At 34.6% G+C, this 20,179-nt stretch overlaps 2 protein-coding genes across 3 annotated transcripts in view; both read left to right on the plus strand.

Moving 5' to 3' along the window:
• LOC134851936 (uncharacterized) overlaps positions 1 to 20,179 on the plus strand; it is a 141,974-nt gene that overhangs the window by 104,516 nt on the left and 17,279 nt on the right. Inside the window, exon 6 of the mRNA XM_063868210.1 lies at positions 10,754 to 11,086. Coding sequence (XP_063724280.1) covers positions 10,754 to 11,086 — 333 coding nt within the window. The remainder of the gene's footprint in view (positions 1 to 10,753; positions 11,087 to 20,179) is intronic.
• LOC134851222 (deoxyribose-phosphate aldolase-like) lies at positions 12,899 to 19,438 on the plus strand. Of its 2 annotated transcripts, none has more exons than XM_063867206.1 (4): positions 12,899 to 13,593; positions 14,078 to 14,264; positions 18,648 to 18,769; positions 19,083 to 19,438. In XM_063867206.1, exons 1-4 carry the CDS (start codon positions 13,115 to 13,117, stop codon positions 19,321 to 19,323), a joined length of 1,029 nt encoding a protein of 342 aa, XP_063723276.1. In that variant the 5' UTR covers positions 12,899 to 13,114; the 3' UTR covers positions 19,324 to 19,438. The 2 variants fall into 2 exon arrangements, with proteins under 2 accessions (XP_063723276.1, XP_063723277.1); XM_063867207.1 differs by having other exon boundaries at positions 19,095 to 19,438.

The following is a 20,179-nucleotide window of genomic DNA, read 5'->3' on the forward strand; positions in this document are numbered from 1 at the left end:
ATTGTTTGATTGAAATTAATCTTCAGTTTTGGAAAGCTCTACAGCTTGTTTTGGAAAGTTTTCTGGTTTTTTTGATGCAGCCATGTTAAATGTGCCACATGGCTGCTTTTATTGAATTGTTTTGCGGAATATAGCTCCACCTTCAGGCACTGATTTGGATAATCTGTATATGCAAGAGCTATTGCAGCCTTTTCACGAAATCTTTTCCAATCTGTTTTCCTAATGTTAAAGAAAAATCTTTTTGATGGTTCAAGAAAGAAGACATCACCAGTTAGTGTTATTACGATTGACTGATTATCCGATCCGAGGTAAGACTCTGTGCTCCAGCTAATGTTCATTGCCAGTTTGGCACTTGCAAGACTCTTCTTTGGTGAGTTTTCCAAATTGGAGATTAATCTATTAGACATTCTTTTTAAGAATACATGTTCTGAGTCATCAATTTTTTTGGCAAGTGTAGTTCATCTAGCATCTTCCTTGAGTTCAGTAAACCAGAGAGGGCTATTAGCTTTAATATCACCAAGTATTAGAAAGTCCTAGAACTTAAGTACTTGATTGATGGATGCGGTGTAACCAGAGTCGCAGCTTGAGTCTGATGGAATTTATGCATTGATAAGGTTTATGTTATTTTCTCCCGATTTAAATTTTGTTCCACAGTTTTGTGTGTGAGTTTTCTTGTTTTCATTGGTGTTCAAATTTTCTTAATGTTGCGCTAACTTCATGTCAAAATAAAATAGTTTCAGAAATTCCAACAAAGGTATTTGGCTCATTGTATTTGCAAATCCTGGATATGAATGTGGAAAAAGTAATTTGCAATTTTGATGTATCGCTAAATTGGCAAAAAAACGTTGAAAATTTCAAATGTTGTGCAAAAAATAAGAAAAAAAATTCATTTCAAAAAATTTCTTTTCGCTTTTGTTTTTTCATTTTTTGAACACAAATCTTGTCGATCATGCCTTATTCAGTAAGTTTCTGCGCGATCGTATAGTTCTCAAATAACACCACGCTCTAAAAACAACACTTTTCGGAAGAAGCGTAAAACAAAAACTTCTTTTTTAATTCTTATTTGAATTTGGTCTGAATATTCTGTGATACTTGCACAGCAAGCGGCTATCCTTGTTCTTTTTATCATCATCAGCAATTAAAGACTCGTTTTTCATCCAATTATTTGACAATTAGCTTTAACTGCTGTAAAGTTTAATACATCCTACCAACTAATGTTTTTCTCCAATTATTTTCACATGGAGTTTGTTTTCAGTTTTTGTGTTTAATTTTATAGACGAAAATCTCTGTTTGTGTTCAAGCTTTTGTTTTAAATATTTTTAGTTGCTTGTAACTTGAGAAATACCTTATGCAGTTTTTGCTGGAGCTTGCGAAGTGTGCAAAGATGCTCTCGCGCGCCAAAATGTGCAAAAATATTGTGTTTTTGGGCCCCACAAAATACGCTCCAAAATGTGCAAAGATATTCTAATTGCAAAATTTTCAATAATACATTTGAAAATTCTTAAGTTTGTTGTTTTTTTTCATAAAAAATTTGTTTTGGAAAGGTTTTGAGGTTGGCCCAATTTGTCGGTTGGAGATTTAATTCGAAAAAAATTTGGTTGGGGGGGGGTGGAAAAATTGAGCCGAAAATCTATTCATATTTGTTTTTTTTTTTAAAAGAAGGTTTGAGACTCGTTGCAGGTCATTCAGAAAAATCAGGGACTTGCCTCGATGCTAGCATATTTTAAGCTTTTTTTTTCTGAATTGTTTGTCAGCATATGTACATTTTGTTAGCTGTTGGTTTTGTCGTATCTGTAGCTTTCTGTATCTGATAATCTGAAAAGTGTTAACAAAATTGCTCGTATCAGAGATCTAAGCCCTGATTTTTCAGATTGCCGATCATTGTCGTTTACACAGTTTTTGAAAACATCATTTGAATAGTTTCTTTTCCGGTTTTTCTTTCGAAATTTTTCCCTACTCGCTATGCCAAGTGCAACAGAATTGAATAACGTATTGATAACAGCAATTATTTTTTGTCTGAATTCGTTTTGGAACGTTTTATGAGCGGACTTTAAAGCCGCTTACACGTCAATAGCATGAATTATTTTGCGCGTCAGTTGTTACAAGTTAGCCAAGTTTGCAATTTTCAAACTTCCTTGATTGTTTAACAAAAATGATCACAGGTAGAATATTTTATAAATTTTTGCACTCAGGAATTTACTGTCTTATAGATGGTGTAAGAAATTTCTTTCAAAAATGGCACAAAAATTCTTACACTTCCTTCGTCGGAAAAAAAAACATATTAACACAATAAGCTAAAATGCAGTTAGTTCGAAAATTGTCAGTTAGCTCGAAAATTACTTTGCTTATATCATCTATGAGCGGGTTATCATTGTTCCCACATTTGAAGATGGATTTTTTAACTTGAAATTCTTGACGAATATAATTGGAAAAGTATTGTTGTCCTTAGCTCAAAATTCAACAAGATTTCAACTGTGACCTTTTTATGTAAAATTATGGGGGTTTAAAGGTTGCCTAAATGGCCAATTTGGGACAATTAACGCGCGATATATTCCGCGCTTTTAACGCGTAAGCAAAAGTTTAATCTGACCAGGCAATCATTCGAAATTAGTAAAAGCAGGCTATTCATCATAATTTCTATGTTACAAGAAGCGAAATCTACCATTCTGTACTTTATTTGGCGTGTGGGTGATGATTTGAGAAAAATCTCAAAAAATTTTTCAAAACTTTTTTTTTGAAGAAATCATTAAATGTTTCAAGCAAACACCGCTCCATAGATCTTAGAAAACCGTCGGATCATTCAGGGCTGCGCAAGTTAAACTAAAAGCTCAAAATTTTAATGTTATATTTTTGCAGAATCTGGAATTTTGTTTTAAACCTTTAGATACGCTGATAACGTGTTTTCTTTAGGCGTTAAGTGTATTTATTAAGTTTTCAGAAATCCAAACAGAATAAAAGTTGAAGTCTTTTGAAATATAAAGAATTAAACAAAGATAGTTTGTTCTGAAAACTTCGGATAAAAAGAAATCAAGAAACTTTTCAAGTTTTTAGTAGCCGTCCTGGGCAATCTCCTAGAGATTTCAAAAGACTTATTTCAAACAAGCAAAAGAGGGTTTGATTTAGATTTCCAAATTTTAATTTCTTTTTTTTTTAGTTTTCGAATAGTTTTCTTAAAATTAAATTAAGTGAAAGTGGCTTTAAAGTTTGCCTTATAACTTCAGCTTCAAATATTCAAATAATGAGTTAAGCTATTAAAGTAATGAGTTAACTAACTACATTAAAACTACTAAAATATTATAAATTAATCTAGCTTTTTATAAATTAATCTAGATTTCAGAAATGTCGGATATATGTGCTGAGTGTGTTGTTTTTCTCCCAGCAAGTTGTTACGCTGAAAACCAGAGTCTTTTACGAAAATATTTTAAATCACTTTGAAGATATTAGAGCCTTAAGCCCAAAACCAAAAGACATTTTACATCCATTTTTAAGGCCCAACGAGCAAGCGCATATTGTTGAGCGCGACAACTTATTCCCCCGTCAAAATAGCTTGTGGTGATAGACTTTTTGTGGTTATTCTGAGTACGCTAGTTTTTTCTTGACCATCAAAACTGCAGACACGTGTCAATATAGAAGTTTTTTGGGCAAGTTCAAAACCAGTTTATTAAGTTGAATAATCAGTGCATTGCTCTAATACGTTTTTCAGCAATACTGAAAATTTTTCTGAACCAAAATTCTCTTTTTTTTCTGAACCAAAAGCAACTTCAAACAATTTTACGGTTTTCAAATTATTCAGGATTTTACTTTAATTGTCAGGACGCAGCTTAAGATCATTCAGTTGAGGTTTATTACTTCATGAGGTTTTTGTTCAGTGTTTATCAGTTGAATAGATTGCAAAATCATTTCGATTTAGTGTTAACAATTTACTTGAATTCTGATTCAATTCACCAAATTTTGTGTATACGTCAGTCCTCTTTTTTGCAGTTTTATTTTCCGTGAAACTGCAATCCGCTGACGTCATTTGAGTCGAGACAAGTCGACTGCTGACTAGATAAAGCGATAAGTGACCTTTTGAGCGAAGCTGAAGTATTGAGTAGTGAAAACATTGACGCCTCTTTAAATTCAAATCTATAAAGATTCTTTTCTGAATTTGAGCACAACTTTCATTCACGCGCACTTAATTAACGTCCTGTCATGCTCACATTCTTGAAAATACAATTTAAACTACCGGTCTACGGCTACTACTGACAGCACTTTTCAGAAGTTTATCAGTACTCTTGATTTCAAAAATAAGCGATAAGTGACCTTTTGAGCGAAGCTGAAGTATTGAGTAGTGAAAACATTGACGCCACTTTTTAAATTCAAATCTTTAAAGATTCTTTTTTGAACTTGAGCAAAAACTTCATTCACGCGCTTTTATTTAACATCCTGTTATGCTCAAATTCTTGAAAATACAATTCAAACTACCGGTCTACGGCTACTACTGACAGCACTTTTCAGAAGTTTATCAGTACTCTTGATTTCAAAAATAAGCGATAAGTAATCTTTTGAGCGAAGCTGAAGTATTGAGTAATGAAAACATTGACGCCTCTTTTTAAATTAAAATCTATAAAGATTGTTTTCTGAATTTGACGTGCACTAATTCACGTGCACTTAATTAACGTCCTGTCATGCTCAAATTCTTGAAAATATAATTTAAACTACCGGTCTACGGCTACTACTGGCAGCACTTTGCAGAAGTTTATCATTTTTCTTGATTTCAAACATCAATTTTCTTGGCTTCTTCGGCAAGTCTGGCATAGAGGTAGCAACTACGCTGGAACGGCAAAGGTCGTTCGCTCAAATCCACGTCTTTTTTGAAGATCAAAATTTTCGTTTCAAAGAAATTTTCAGCCTATCGTTTGTCTGATTGTGTTTTGTTGACTTAGTTGCCGCATCCGGGAATTTTCTTGTTTTTAAGATTTTTAGTTTTAAGAGTTATTAAGATTTTTGTTCAATTTCTAAACAAACTTTGTCGGCTTAGTTGCCGCTCAAATTTTGCGTCTGGGTACTTTTTAAACGCCAGTTATTGTTTTCGTGGACCTGTGTTGGTCGAATTGTACATCATTTTAGAGAACTTTCTGAATTTTTTGTGGTTGTAGTTTTTTTTTACTTGAATTTTTTTCCAAATAAGAGGTTTTTGTTTCATTCTCTCTGTGTTAGCTTGAATTGCTATGTCTGTGTGGTATCGCAAGTGATGCGAAGCTCCGCTGCGTCTTAACGAACGATTTAGTTTTTTGAAGGCACATAACTAAATTTATTTTTCTGCCTGTCCTTTTTTATTAGCCCCAGCTCAACTCCCACCATTTTCGGTGGGGGAGAGCGATGTCACTCATTTTGCCGCAGCCGGTCCTACCTCGAGGATCGGTTGACGCTGGTACCCCTCCAACCGTTACCGAAGCGGGGTTCGAACCCACGACGTCTTACCCACTCAGCCACGCGTCTTACCCACTCAGCCACGGCTCCTAAGAATTAGTCGTTGAGTTTACAGCTGAGTGCGCGTCTTACCCACTCAGCCGCGGCTGCTAAGAATTAGTTGTTTGAGTTAACAGCTAATCAGTCCTCTGAAGTGTACACTCAAACATAGCCGTATCGTTATTCCTTTTTTTTGTATATTTGAAAAACTGTAGCGTCTCAAGTTAATTTAAAAAAAGGTATACTCAACAATTATTCACCCTCCCCTCCAATGATATCTACCAAAGAATCCCACCCCCGCTAAGTTAAAACAGTTTTTTTAATTATCGAAACTTGCGCTCGTCACTTGAAGTTTAATTCTGTTTGCTAATGTTTTGCTGTTTCGACCTTAAGCGTCTCAGAAATTTATTTTTGCTGCATTCTGATTGTTCAAAAGTTCGGCTAACTAATGTTCTAATCTAATTAAGAAGCAGTTTCATTCCTTTGAAGGGGCGAAAAGAGAGGGTATAATCATGATAGAGGGATCGAGTAATGGAACAGTTTGAACAAACCAGAATCGTTAGATGTTCCTTTTGTCCTTTTGGCTAAAGGGCGGTTGCACAAAACCGAAATCATTACTAACAGAGAATGAATTATAGCAGCGCGTTTGTGTTATTTTTTATTCCTGAAAATTAGTTTTAAGGTTTTGTCCAATACCTACATCGGTTTCACAATACTTGAAAACTCATGTATCTGCTTCTTTTTTGTTTCTAATCGGTCAATGTTAATTTTATTGAACTGGATTTATCTGCCTTATTTGAGACTTTTGCGATTTTTTGAGATTTGTGAGTACTCAAATCTCGTTGCCTGAAAATAACTAAAAAGAAGTTTCCAACATTCGGTCTCTTTATTGCGAGGGATGCCACCTAGTGAAACATGTTGAAAAGATTTATAAACAGTTTGGCGGTGTCCCTAATGATGCTGGGACAGAATGTTGGAAATTTGTTTCAAGCTATTTTCAGCCAATCAGAATCGAATTTTCAAAAATTTTAAGTATATCGCAAAAATCTCTAAGAAAGCGAAGGAATCGAGGCCAATAAAGTTAATACAGCGATTAGAAAAACTAAGCACACACATGAATTTTTAAATAATTGCGAAATTGAAGTCGGGTTTTCAATAAAAACTATAAAACATAAATTGTATATTTTCACCAATTTAACAGAAAACTTAGCTGTGCTTCTATAATTCATTTATTATTAATAATGACTTCGATTTTGTCCAAAATTGATTTAGCCAATAGGAGCGTCTAGAGATTCTAATTGGTTGAAAGTTTTCCCTTCATCATGAGAATACGCCCCCAAAAGTTTGGTAAATTAGATTTTCTGTTGCTGTGAGAATTGTGGTTGGAATTTATTTAGTTGACAGTTGCTGAGGGGGCATTCAAATGTATAAAGAAAGAAAAAGTTTTCCAACTTGTGGTAAATGAGCCATCTTATATTTAATTTTAAGTCGTTTTCAAATGCTATGGGATCCATGCCTAACAGCTGACCACTCGTAACGTTAAAAAAACGTTGCAGTTAGCACATTAAAATTTCAAGATAGAGCGAGCTTGAAAAGGTCAAATTCAATTGCCTAGACAGATTGTCTTGAAGTTAAAGCGCAGGTCAGGGCAGCCCAAGGCAAAGAGGGACATGCCAGCGTAAGGCAAGCAAGGGCACCGTCAGGCAATAAGGAGCAGAGCAGGGTAGCGTAAGGCAGAGCAGGGTACAGGGCAGGGAAGGCAGCGCAAGGCACGGCAGCGCAAGCTATGGAGGGCACGGCAGCGTAAGGCAGAACACCGCAAGACAAGACAGGGCAAGAAGCACATCAGAGCAAACAAAAAACAAAGCAGGGCAAGGCAAGGCAGTACAGCGGAAGGAGGGGTGAGCCCATGAGGACAATGGCAGCGCAAGACAAGGCACAGCTGCGGAAGACAATGCAGTGCAAATCATTCTAGCGCAAGGCAGGACGGCAAAGCGCAAGGCAATGCAGAGCAGAGCAAGGCAGTGGAGAGCAGCGGAAAGAAAGGCAAGGCGGGGCAGGGCAAGTAGGAGTATGGCAGGGCAACCCAAAGCAAGGCAGAGCAGTCAAAAAAGCAGAGCAGCGCAACACAGGGCAAGGCAGCGCAGGGCAAGGCGGGGCAGCGCAAGGCAGGGCAGAACATGGCAGGGCAAGGCAGATCATGACATGGCCAGCCAGGGTAGCTAAAAAAGGGTCACGTCAGGGCAAAACAGAAGTTAGAGCAAATGAAGCAATTTTTGTCGGTGCAAAAAGTGTGGAAAAACCGAGCGATGTCTATTGAATTACTAAATTTTACTTAAATGCTTAGTAAAAGTGATGCTCTGGAATCCTCGCGCATACTTGCCTAATCTGGCCCACTCTGTCACTCTGCAAGGAATGGAAGGAGGGCTATAATGGGATGGAGCCTTTTTCTAAAGAAGCCTCAAGAGAAATGTGGGATTTTTTAAAACTGTTCTAAAAAGAGTGCTCAGTGTCGAGAAAAAAATGATTCCCGATTTTTGTTTTTTTTTTAAATCAAATTTCATGCGAATAAAGCGTAAATTGTAGAATTATCAATATAACTTTTTTAAATGAGTTTTCAGCTGAATTAAGCAGTTTTGAAGTTTCATTTTGCTTTTTTCACCACGGAACCTTCACAAAAATTGAATAAGTTTTTCAAGAACGCAACTGGAATTTTTTGGAATTTTTAATTGAATATGATAGTTGGTTGAAAGCAAAAATATTTGTTCTAGGCTAAGTATTGTCTCACACAGAAAAACATTTTATAAATATATTTTTTTCACTATGGTCTAAACTTGCTGTGCTAGTTGCTTAGGAACCGGCTATCCTTCTTTACACATGCGGAGCCTAGTGTCATTTTACGGTATTATTTTTTTTTCTAACCTAAATCGCAAATATAGGTGATCATTGTTTGGTGGCACCTTTGATTTTTTATATCGGTTAACTTTGCTCCATACCATTAGATTTTTTAGAATCTGTTTTGCTGGTGGCTACTCTCTCTAGTTTAATTAGGTATAAAGAAAATATATGGGATTTGGTTTTCTTACATGCTTTTGAAAAATGTTTGCCTTCTTCGCAAAGTTTTTTTTTCTCGAAATTTTAACCGATTTTCAGAAAGTGGTACAGATGAAGAGACTACTCCCCTGTGTGCACCAATTTTCCGCTAGTATTTTTTAACTTCTCCAGACGTTTATGACCTTCGACAGTTTCAGTGGGGGAGTTCTTCTGAGAGTTTTTTATTAACTCGAAAATTATCATGACAACTATGAGATAATGGGTTCAATCAAAAAAGCGTTTTCTGGGGATGTCCGCTGTATAAGCTGCTACGCCCCAATTTTATGGGAAAATTCTTTTTTCAGAAAATGTCCAAATTTTGACCGTTTATGGAAATTTTTTTCCTTGGAAATTTTTTCTTTCGTTCAAGAATTACCCTGCCAAATTGAGCTTAATGTTCTAATGGAAATAAAATAGTTTCTAAATTTCTACTTAATAACTTATGTTGCCCTATTCGTTGTGTATTCCGAACTCTCTGCCAGATATGAGATAAAATATTAAATGGGAAAAACAAGAGGTAAAAAGTGCATAAGCAGCTATGTCCTAGTTTTTTTTGTAAAAAATTATTTGAAAATGTCATATTTAATGAAATAAATGGTGCAATCCTAAAAACGGGTGCTACGATTTTATTTGGATAACAGCTACGTTCTAGTTTTTGCACATAAGCTATAATGTTTTTTGGAAGTTTCATGTTTGGAAATTTTGACCGTTTTCTGGATCGTTTTTAACTTTTCTCGAAAACAGCTGTGCCAAATCTACGATTAAGGGTTCAATCGGATCAACTTTTTATAGCGGCTACGCTCTACTTTTCGTAGAAAAGCAATGTTTGATCACGCAATTTTTTGTTCGTTTGGAAGTTTTTTGATTTTCTGGAAAACGACGATGTCAAATTTGAGATTAGAGGCTCGAAAGAACAAGCTGTAAAGGTCTCTGCTTATGCGAAGTTTCCAATTTGGACAAGAAATCCGCTATGGTCGTGGTAAATGTCCCATTTGTGACAGTTTGGCTATTTCTGGTAAATAACGGATTATCTTTTGCATCAATACTTTTAAAAAAAATAACAAACAGGTATATCGTGCTTCATCTGGGCTCTTCGTGTTTAACTATTGTTAAGCGGCAATTGCCTAGACGCTTGGAGTTCTCACTTTAATTTCGATGTCGCGGTTTAGAATCCGGCTCATAGGATTTTTATTTTCCACATTTTCTTTACTTTTTTCATGTTTTTGACCCTTCAATTATTTCGTAAAAAGAGGGTATCGATTGGCGAGTTTTTGCAAGTGTGGTTTGGTTTATTTAGGTTAATACCTGTTGCGAAGCTCTAATAATTGTTCATGCCTTATTTGATACCGTATGCGCTTAAACTCGTTGACTATGTGTCAACGCGTTGTTGTTCCGACTTTGAAAAATAGTCTGGAAACTTGTTCACGTCAAATTTCACTTTTCTACCTAAAAACATTTCCCGAAAAAAAGCCTTATTAAATTTGTTCATGTTATGCTTCATTTTACAACCTTAAAGCCTATGAACATTATAACGGGGGTTCAAAATTTGCCAATTAGGGTAATTCACACGCGATATATTTCGTGCAATAAACGCGTGAGCAAGGCTTAGGCCGTCTTAGAAATCGAACCAAATTCAATTGAGGCGTGCTATATGGTCTATTTAATTATTTTTTGTATGCTTAATATATCATTTTACTGTTTACGTAGCGTGTGGGGGATGGCATGGCTTTCAAAAAGCAATCGAAAAAATATATATTAAAATGGTATATTTAAAACAATAATTGGCTTTTCAGTTGTCTGTAAAGCTTCTTTCAGCTTGATCTACCCTTTTGCCACAAAGTTTTGGAATAAAGTTGTAACTGCTTGGAAGATAATAGTATCTAAATTTCATAGTTCCCGGACGTTGTTTTACTGGTAACTTAAGTTTAAAATCATAGCAGTTTTCAAATTTTACCTAATCTATTCGCATAATTTTTTGAAGTTCTCAATCACCTCTATATTGGTATCAATTTTCAGGATTTGATTTGTTACACATTAAAAAGATGAAAAATAAATAAGCGCTTTGTTGTTTATGATATATAACTAACTGTTTCCTTTGACTGAACCGCAAAAAATTAACGAAAGCCAAAAAAAATGAAAAAGTAATTGAAATGAGAAAATTCAGTTAGATTTAAAAAGCAACCGAACTATTCTTGTTTGCAATTTGTAGGCTTGGAACTGGTTGGTCCATGAGGACCCACAAAAGATCCCGATCGTCCCAGCCATTTTCATTCACGCGCAGATTCAGCTCGCGCTACAACTCAAGACCCGACAAACGACGCTCGTCGACGTTTAATTCTCCCGATGCTGCTTCGGCTACCCATGACGATCATTTCGGATTCGACGGGGGTTTTGGGGAACCGATTGGTAGACCCCCTTCATCGTGTGGTGGGGGAGGGGGTGCATCCTATGAGAGTAATATCAGTGAGGGGGAGATGGCAGCCATACAGTCGGTTCTGAAGAGGGCCGACCAGATCACAACTATGGAACAACAACGAATAGGGTGAGTCAAGTGATTCATATCGTGCAACTTTGTGTTGAATGTTTTCAGTACTTCATAACGTTTTCATTTTGTGTGAATATTTTATTTGTACAATATCGTTTAAAATGGATTTGTGATTCAGGATTTTGTAAATCTCAGTCAATGGTCATCTAATCATCATAGGTTTCCGACAAAGTGACGTTATATCGTGTGGCAGGTATGTAAAGTTTGAAATGAACCCATTTTAGCTGTAATCTCACCATAAAGCTATTGTTCCAACCACCCTCTAAGGAATGCTAAAAAAACTATTGCCCAGGGTGATTTTTTTTCTACGCAAAATCAAGCACCGCATCCGTGATTCCGATTACAAAAAGAATCCAAAAAAGCTGTCTCATTGTTGAGAAAAAAAGCTGTCTCAATGTCGAGAAAAGTTGGCGTATGTTTTTTTTGTTCTTCATTTTCGAAAGTTCAAAAAAATTGTGTTAATCTTTTTTCGAAAATGTCAGCTGTTGTTGCTTTGCTTACAATTGCGAAAGCAAGTGTTTAATAATCGGGAACTAGATTTTTTCCCATAAATAATTTTCTTGTTTTTCTTGCTTGCTTTATTTTTGAAAGAACTTATATGTTCGTTCCCAATTGGCTTAGAGGTAACATCGTGGCCTTAGCTGCGTAAAATCAGGGATTTGAGTCCCGGTCGGACTTTTTTTTACAGTATGTATGCAATTGTAAATTTTTCTGTACAAAATGAATTGTCGGGCTTCTGTTTGTCTGCTTAAGAGTGGTCGGCTTAGTTGCAACATCACGGAGTTTACTTGTACTGTAAGCAACGTTCATTTTAGTTGTAATGCATGTGTTGTTCCATGTATTTTCATGGGCACTTGAAAATTTTTCATTTTTTAAGTCAAATTATTATTTTTTCAGCTTCCTTTGTGTTTGCTCAAAAGATTGTCGGCTTTGTTGCTTTATCACGGATAGTTTTTGTTCGGTACGCAACATTCATTGAAGTTGAAAGTGCAATTGTAGTTCACTTTTTTTCAGCTCCCTTTGTGATTGCTCAAAAGGTTGTCGGCTTTGTTTCCTCTTTGTAAGCTTCGTTCTGGTGCTAATTTAATATTCAAATGTCTAGAAGCTTTGCCTAAATTGAATTTCTATCGAGACTCACGAAGTTTTAATTTTTGGTAGACCTAATTTTTTAAAAATAGTTTTCATTTTTTCAACTTCTTATTTATGCCTCTGTGTGAAACAGCTGCTGTAGCTTTCTTCTAGTTAGAGAAGCCTAATTGTAAAAATCATAAACAAAACAGTTGCAAAAAATTATTTAGTTTTTTGAAATGAGTGTGGTTGGAACTTTATGTGCTTCTTGCTCAGCAACCGATAATTCTTGTTTCATTTTAGTATATCGATACTTACTATTTTTTCCTTTCTTTCTTATCAGAAACTTCTCAAATTTTAAAGATTTTTAAAGCTCAAATGTATATGAAATTTTTTTTCAAATATCATATATAAGTAACGAGTTGGTGTGGACAGGAAAATATATCAATACTTTCCAAAAACTTACCCTTTGGTACCGAATATTTCCATTTTATGATATAAATCTTCGGATTTTTCTTTAATGCAACGCTCTTATATCTGTTTTGTTTTAACTCCATCATGGATTATGTTATCTTTCATTTATTGAAACATGACTGATTTTTACTGATTTAGCTTCAGAAACTATGTCTATACTTTTTTATATGAGCTGTCAATTGTAGATTAACCTTATTGAAGTCATTCTAAATCACAGTTGATTCGAAATTGGTAGGCAGAGGTGTAGATTCGGGTTTTCATTTTCAGTTGGTTGAATGTAAGCGATATGTGTTTCATATCTGCATAAGTTATTGACTAATTAATCAGTAGTTGAACTCGTCAGACCAATTGTATCAAATCAGTGAAACGACTCCAAACTAATCTGAGATCGTAACTGATCCTTCATTTCATATAATATCAGTTACTGCTCTGCTAATTTTGCATTGGAAAAGACAAATTAGTCATTCAAAAATATTTCTTAAAATGCCTTCAATGAATCCTGGACTTGATTTTGACTCCAAATATCTTGAAAGTACCTCAGTTTCACCTTCATGTGTCGAAAAATTAGCCAATCACATTGTGCTAACAGTTAGTAGTCCTCAATTTTTTAACCAATCAGAAGACTTCACCAAAGCCAGAGATAGACTTGATTGGCTGATAAACACAATCGAGTTTATCGATTTGACAACTCTTGCCGGCGATGATTCGAAAGCTAATGTCAATCGTTTGTGCTATTCGGCTATCAACCCGATTCCGAACAAACTTGAGAAATCGTTGGATACTTATCGCGATGGCGGAAAAGTGAAATGTGCTGCAGTTTGTGTGTATCCAGCATGTGTTGGTTACGTTAAAAGTTCATTGGATCTCGATGAAAGCGCAACTCGTCGACCGAGCATTGCGGCTGTTGCGACTGGGTTCCCGACTGGACTTTTCGGGTTAAAGTCACGCCTGGAGGAAATAAGGTGAGAGGGGTGGAGAAAGGGAGGTGAACTCTTAGGTATTTCAAGATTTTTTTTTGAAACGGGAGGCCGAAGAATCGAATTGAGTTTTTTTTTGTATTAAGGTTTAAAGAAGCATTTTTTGCCATAAAAACTAAATCCTCCATTTATTTATTCGAAAGTTTAACTTTTTCTAGTGTTTTTTGGCTTTAGATTTGCGACTTGAGAAATGATTTTTAACAAAAATTTTCAGGCTTCGCAGTTATTTTGCTTTGTCGACACAATATTTTTCAAATGTGGTGTTCAGTTGCCCAAGTGTACTTAAAACACAACCGTGACATGCAGATAACTGCTTTTACCAGGATTTCGCCCATTTCTTTTATTCAAAGCAATAAATTTTTGATCTAATTGGTTGTTGCTCCCCCTTCCTATTTTTGCCCCACCCCAATTTTGATCCCCTCCCACCCTCTCCCTGGCCACCTTGATCTCATTTTTGTGTGGTCGTCAGATACGCAGTGGCTGAAGGTGCGGATGAGATTGACATTGTGATCCAGCGAAAGTTAGTGTTGAGTGGCCAATGGCGACAACTGTACGATGAAATTAGACTGTGCAAACAGGTGTGCGAGGAGGGAGGAGCGTGTATGAAGACTATTCTCTCCACTGGCGAATTGGGATCACTCTCTAATGTGTATAAGGTCAGTATTCAGTCTAAAATCACTTAATCTTTCACCAACTTTTTTAAATGTCTGTCACTTAAGATTAAAAAAAACAACTCTAAAAGAAATATAAATAAAAGTTTATATTTGCAAGCTTTACAAGAATATCAATTGTTAACTTTTTGATTTTCAAAAAATGTCTTGTAAAAACCTTGATTATGAATTCTTGATACAGTTTTTGCTCTCGCAGCTAAAGTCCTTGATAAGTAATACGCTCATACAGCTCACATGAGCAACAAGTCACATACCGCTCATTTGAACTTTTTATAAGCATACGAGATAATACTTGTGTGATTTGGTAAGATTGTTTCGTATGAGTGAATTTCAATTTGTGACGATTTTTTTAAGTTTTTTTTGAGAAGTCTTAAAATTTGTTCAGGCTCAAATTTACTTTTTCTATGTTTGACTTTTGATTTCTTTGAAAGTTCAGTTCGTTTCCTTTCTTAACTTTTCCTATTATCAAACAGTGAAAAACTAAATATCACGAAAAACGTGAAATAAAAATTAACCTATCTAGTTTTTGCCGAAACTCGGAAGTTGAGATTTTTTCAAAAAAGTCACTAATTTTTTCCTGTTTACTTGCGTTCTTTTACTGTTTTTAACGGTTTGTTGGCTTAGTTTTGGTTTTTTAAATTGAATTTCTTAATTAAGCTGTTTGATTCGTTATTTTAAGCACTTCGGGAATGTTAATACCACCCATGGTTTGACTATGGGCAACTTTTGGTGATGGATTGACGAGTTTGTATTTTTAATGATGTATACAGGTTTTTTGAGGCTATGAGCATACAAAAAACATCAGAATCAATTAATTTATTTTCTGTTTTCTGTGCACTGCTTATATGCTCTTTACGCTTGCGATTAGCAAGCGTTATCAAATCGGAATATAGAATTTTTTCGGGTTACAACTAGTTTTTATCAAAATCACTAAATCATTGAACCATATATTTCTGCAGGAAACATGCTCAATTTCTTGATAATTTAAACTTACCTTTTGGCTACAAAAACTAGTTGTCGGCTAACGGCCTAGGCTCAAATGCGGTCATCACCTGTTTATTTTCTTGAAGCCAAAGCGTTTATTATCAAAAAAATCATCTTCCTATCAGTTGTCGTCTGCTCATGTTTTATCGGCATAGTTTCTACATTTCTTACCTTTCTTGTGCTTTAAGGTAATTTTATTGTAAATGAAAGTGTCTTTGATTCTTTTACTACCCTTGCGTATTGCAATCGGGTATTAGACTTTTTCCTCGCACGCAAATGAGTTAGAAATGGTAAGTTTAAATTCAGATCACAATAAATCCAAAATTTTTGCGTCTCCGGCTTACTTGCTCTAGCGATAACGGATACGCATGGTACTGCAAAGATCCTAAGTTCGAACCTGACTGGACCTGTTTTTTTCTTCAAACGGGAATTAGTTTCTTTCAAAAAAAGTTGTTGGCCTATTGTTTGCCTGCTTATGTTTTGTCGGCTTGGTTGCCACATCTTATAATTGTTTTTTTTTCGATCCGCAGTTTATATTGTAGTTGCTCTTAGTGTTTTGATTTTTTTCGGCTGTTTATTATTTCTTGACTTCGTTTTTTTTTCGATTAAAACTCTTTTGTGCTCAAATGATTTCGGCTTGTGTTTTATTGGCTTAGTGATCTAATATTGAGTAGTTTCACCTACAACGTAGTTTTATGCTCAGCTCTGGATCGCACAAATTTCTTAAACTTCAAGAGAAATTGTTTTTCAAGTTTTTCATGGCATTTTTTTTTTGGCTTGATTGGTTCATGGCATTGATCTTTTTTTCGGCTTGATTGGTTTCGGCCTATATTATATCGGTTTAATAGTCTTATATTGCTTCTTTCGACGAGAAAAAAATTGTCTATGCGTTTGTAGTTTGAGGTTGACGGGTGCTTACTAATGTTTCATTTGTCTTCAATTTTTTAAAATTATGTTTGGCTTTTTTTAAACTTTTTTTTGGCTTAATAGGTTTCAGCCGATATTTTATCGAATTAGTGGCCTCGTTTTAAATTTTTTAGTTTCTTTATTTTTATTTCTCTTTTTTTAAGTCAAAAATGTTTCCAACAGACAATGTTCAGTTGAGGGCTTCAGTTTGTTAGGTATTTTGAATATAATTTTTTTTTATTTTTTGCATGAATAAAAGGAATACCCCAATCGATGTATCGAAAAATTATCAAAGCGCAATATAGTTTTTTTTGATAAAGGCGGGTTATTTTTTTTTAGATATTGAAGTGAAAAGAAGCGCGCGATAGTAACCTCGAAGCAAAAAAATATCCAACCTTGTAATGGAATAAATTTTCTGCGAAGATTTTCTTCCTTGATAGAAGCTATCTATAAAACGTTATTTTAGCTGAGTTAGTCAATCTTCGTTGCTACTTTTGCAAAAGACAACTGACATCTAAATCGGTAAAAATTTAAATTGTGAAAAAGAAATTTATTGTTCAAGTTAATCTGTGATGGGAACTTTCTAAATAACGAGAAACAAACAATTTTTTGTCGTTTTTTTTGTGTTTTTTTAAACTAAAGAAAACGTCTTGAAATTTGTTCGTGTGCTCATGTATGTGTGTTAGTGAAACAAGTTAATCAGTTATATAGGTGTTTTTGTTCCGGCCATTTGATTTATGGGGAGGAACCTTTTATTCGGGTGTGTTTTAGTTTTTTTGTTTTCCACGCAAAATCAGGTACCCCAAATAATCATCAGAATGTGACAAGTGATATATCATACTAAAGCATTTTTAGTCGTGATTTGAACAAATTTGAAAAATCTTGAAAATAATTTCCCGGTGTCGAGAAAAACTTGTTTGAAGTTTTTTTTGTTCTTATTTTGAGATAATAAGGTGAGGGTGCAGGCTTACAATAGCTTATTTATGCTCACTTTAAGCCGTGAAAACGTAGTTTTATTCAAGTAAAGTTAGTTTTGGAATTTTTTAGCGCCGTTGTGATTATCCAAAACTTCGAAAATTCAAAAAATAAATGTTTCAAAAAAAGGAAAAGAAATTGAAATTATTTTAAATTGTTTTTAACATATATTTTTTTGTTCTTTAGTCATTTTTCTAGGAAAACTGTTTTGCAGTTGGCCTTTTTTTACTATGACTGTCCAATGTTAAGTTTCAAAAGTTGATTCCACGTTCCACAATTCCCGGTTGAATAAATAATTTTTAACCCAGTTTTCTCTAATTGATTTGATTTAATTGAAACAAAAAAGGGTCAAACTGAAAAAAAAAATGAAATTCAAAGTTTTAACCTGTTACTTTTAATTATTAACCATTATTTTTTGGCAATGTTGAGTTACTTGAAAATCATTTGCCTAATGGAATGTAAATTACGCTTTACAACAGCAAAAATGATAGCAATTTGATTGAACATTACGTTTATAAGTTGATTTCACTTTTTATTTTTCCCAGCGTAATGAAAAATAACGATTGATCCACCTTTTTTAAATAATTAAAAGTTTCATAAGAAAATTGTTAATTATGGAAGATTTCTGAGATTGAAACATCTTTGAGGCGATATTTTTGTTTCTTTTCGTTCATTGACTCTTTTGCCGTTGTCGCAAAATTTAAAGAAAACCTAGTCAAGAAAAAATCTGGTCAAGAAAAGTCTGAAAACGAATTTTGTCACAGTGTTTGTTCTTGGCATAATTTTAAAATTGAGAATGTATTCTTTATATCTTAATTTAAGTTCGTTTTTTTCTGGAGAATTATTTTTTGAAATATCTCAAACGATTTGAAATATCTCAAATGTCTCAAATGGCATAATTCCCAAAAGGCTTAAAAATGAAAAATTTCCCAAATGGCATAAATTCATGCAACAGTTGCTTTGGAAAAATCGGGAACAATTTTTTCGTAAACAATGTGAGAAAGTTAGTCAAATTGTCAATTCAAATGTTGATTGACATTTTATCGCCAAAAACTTGTCGAACTTTTTATCAAAAGCAAGAAGCATAAGCTTGCGATTATTTGATTATTAATAAGCTTCTTGTGGTCAATTTTTTTCGACAAATCTGTTGCTTAAATTTGTTTGGAAGCAATTAATGCCAAATCTTGTTCACATGCTTTCGTTTCTGTCAAAATGATAGAAATAGAAATTGATAGAAAACGTTTAAATTACGAACTTGAAATTTATTCCATTTGGGAAAAGTTTCCATTTTTATGCCATTTGGGAATTATGCCATTTGGGAAGTTACCATCTCAAACTATTTGGAAGAAAATAAATGTATACTGCGTATGATCATTCTATATTTGTTGCTGAGATTAGCTCTCTCGTTCTTCCCAGACCATTTGATATATATAGACTTATATCTCTCTTGCTTTAAAGACTTGTAGACTTTGTCCTTTTTTGATATCTTCTGTTGTTTTGCAGGCTTCTATGGTAGCCATGTTGGCTGGCAGTGACTTCATCAAAACGTCCACCGGAAAGGAGAGTGTGAATGCCACCCTTCACGTAGGCATTGTAATGTGCAGAGCTATCAAAGACTACCAAAGGCATCGAACAACTAAATATAAACCCATGTTTTTGCTTTTTTTGTATAGTAGGCTGTAATTTTACCTTCAAAGACAGTTGTTTCAAGTTTTTTCGTTTTTTTGCGACAATCTGATAAAATTTTAGATGTTTTTTAGTTTTTTTGAATACTAAAATGACTTAAGATAGTTGCATCGCACGCAAAAAATGGACGATTGCTCGTGCTAAGTAAAATCCTCAACACTAAGTTTTGACCCATTTCACTGGAACAGTAAATCCGTCTTTTTAAAAAAAAAATGATCGAAATAGGCCAAATTCGATGTCTGAATCACCCAGAATCTTTTCAAGACTTACCAATGGTCAGATAAAAGTCGGACTGAAACCAGCAGGAGGACTGAAAACATTCACACATGCATGTCAATGGATACACCTGGTCGATACTTATCTCGGATCTGATTGGCTTAAACCGACTATGTTCCGAATCGGGGCCAGTTCCCTTCTGGATGATGTGATCAATGAACTGTCGAAACTTCTGCTAAATCGACCGATTGAGACGGATGATTATTATTACGACTAACAGCGAGAAAGTTTCATCAAATAGACTTGTGAACTTAAGTTGCATTTCGATGCTTATGCAGATAACTCAAAAACTATGTTATAACAGTTGTCATAATCGAATTGCGTAGTATTCTATATTTTTATTAGATTTCGAAAACAAGATTTCATAGACATCCGAAGGACAGAAGTTGCAATTTTTAGTTTTAAAGTGGTGGATCAAGTTTCGGCCGTGTTCTCTAAAACTCGTAAAGATTCACGGTTGAAATTTTGGCATATGATGGATGAAATTTTCCTTAGATTTTAGCCGGATAAAAGACGTTAAAAATAGTTCTAAGGCGTCGTTTGGTCATTTTACTAGAGGGCGCCTGAGAGGTGTTCTTACTTACAGTAGATACGGTAAACAGCAGAATCAGTTTGAAAACTTTGGGTTTAAAGTATTCGTGGGAAAGCTATAGATCCAAGCTAGGCTCTTATGTAAAATTTTATTCACATAAGAAGGAAAACAAAAAACTCTTGTTGACCAAAAATCTTGGAATTTTTTTTCTAAGAATTTTGAAACTTCTTTAAAAAATTAGGCTTTCGAAATTTTACAAGATCGGAATTTTTTCTTATAAGAAAAATGTGAGATAGTGACTTTTCGTACAAACTGTTTTGTATGTTTTTTTTCAGCTACGCAAAAAAATGAATTCAGATTTTGGTATTTTACTAGCTAAATTGCCCAAATTTACATAAGGGCCTAGCTTGGATCCTGAGCTTTCCAACGATGACTTGTAGTTTTAAAGTTTTTAAACTATTTTGGATGTTTACCGGTTCTTTTGGCACTAAGAACATCTCCCCTTTAGTAAAACAAGACTAGTATCAGGGCAACGCCCTAA

Source organism: Symsagittifera roscoffensis, chromosome 7 (genome assembly GCF_963678635.1).
Source record: "Symsagittifera roscoffensis chromosome 7, txSymRosc1.1, whole genome shotgun sequence".
Taxonomy (NCBI): Eukaryota; Metazoa; Xenacoelomorpha; order Acoela; family Convolutidae; genus Symsagittifera; species Symsagittifera roscoffensis.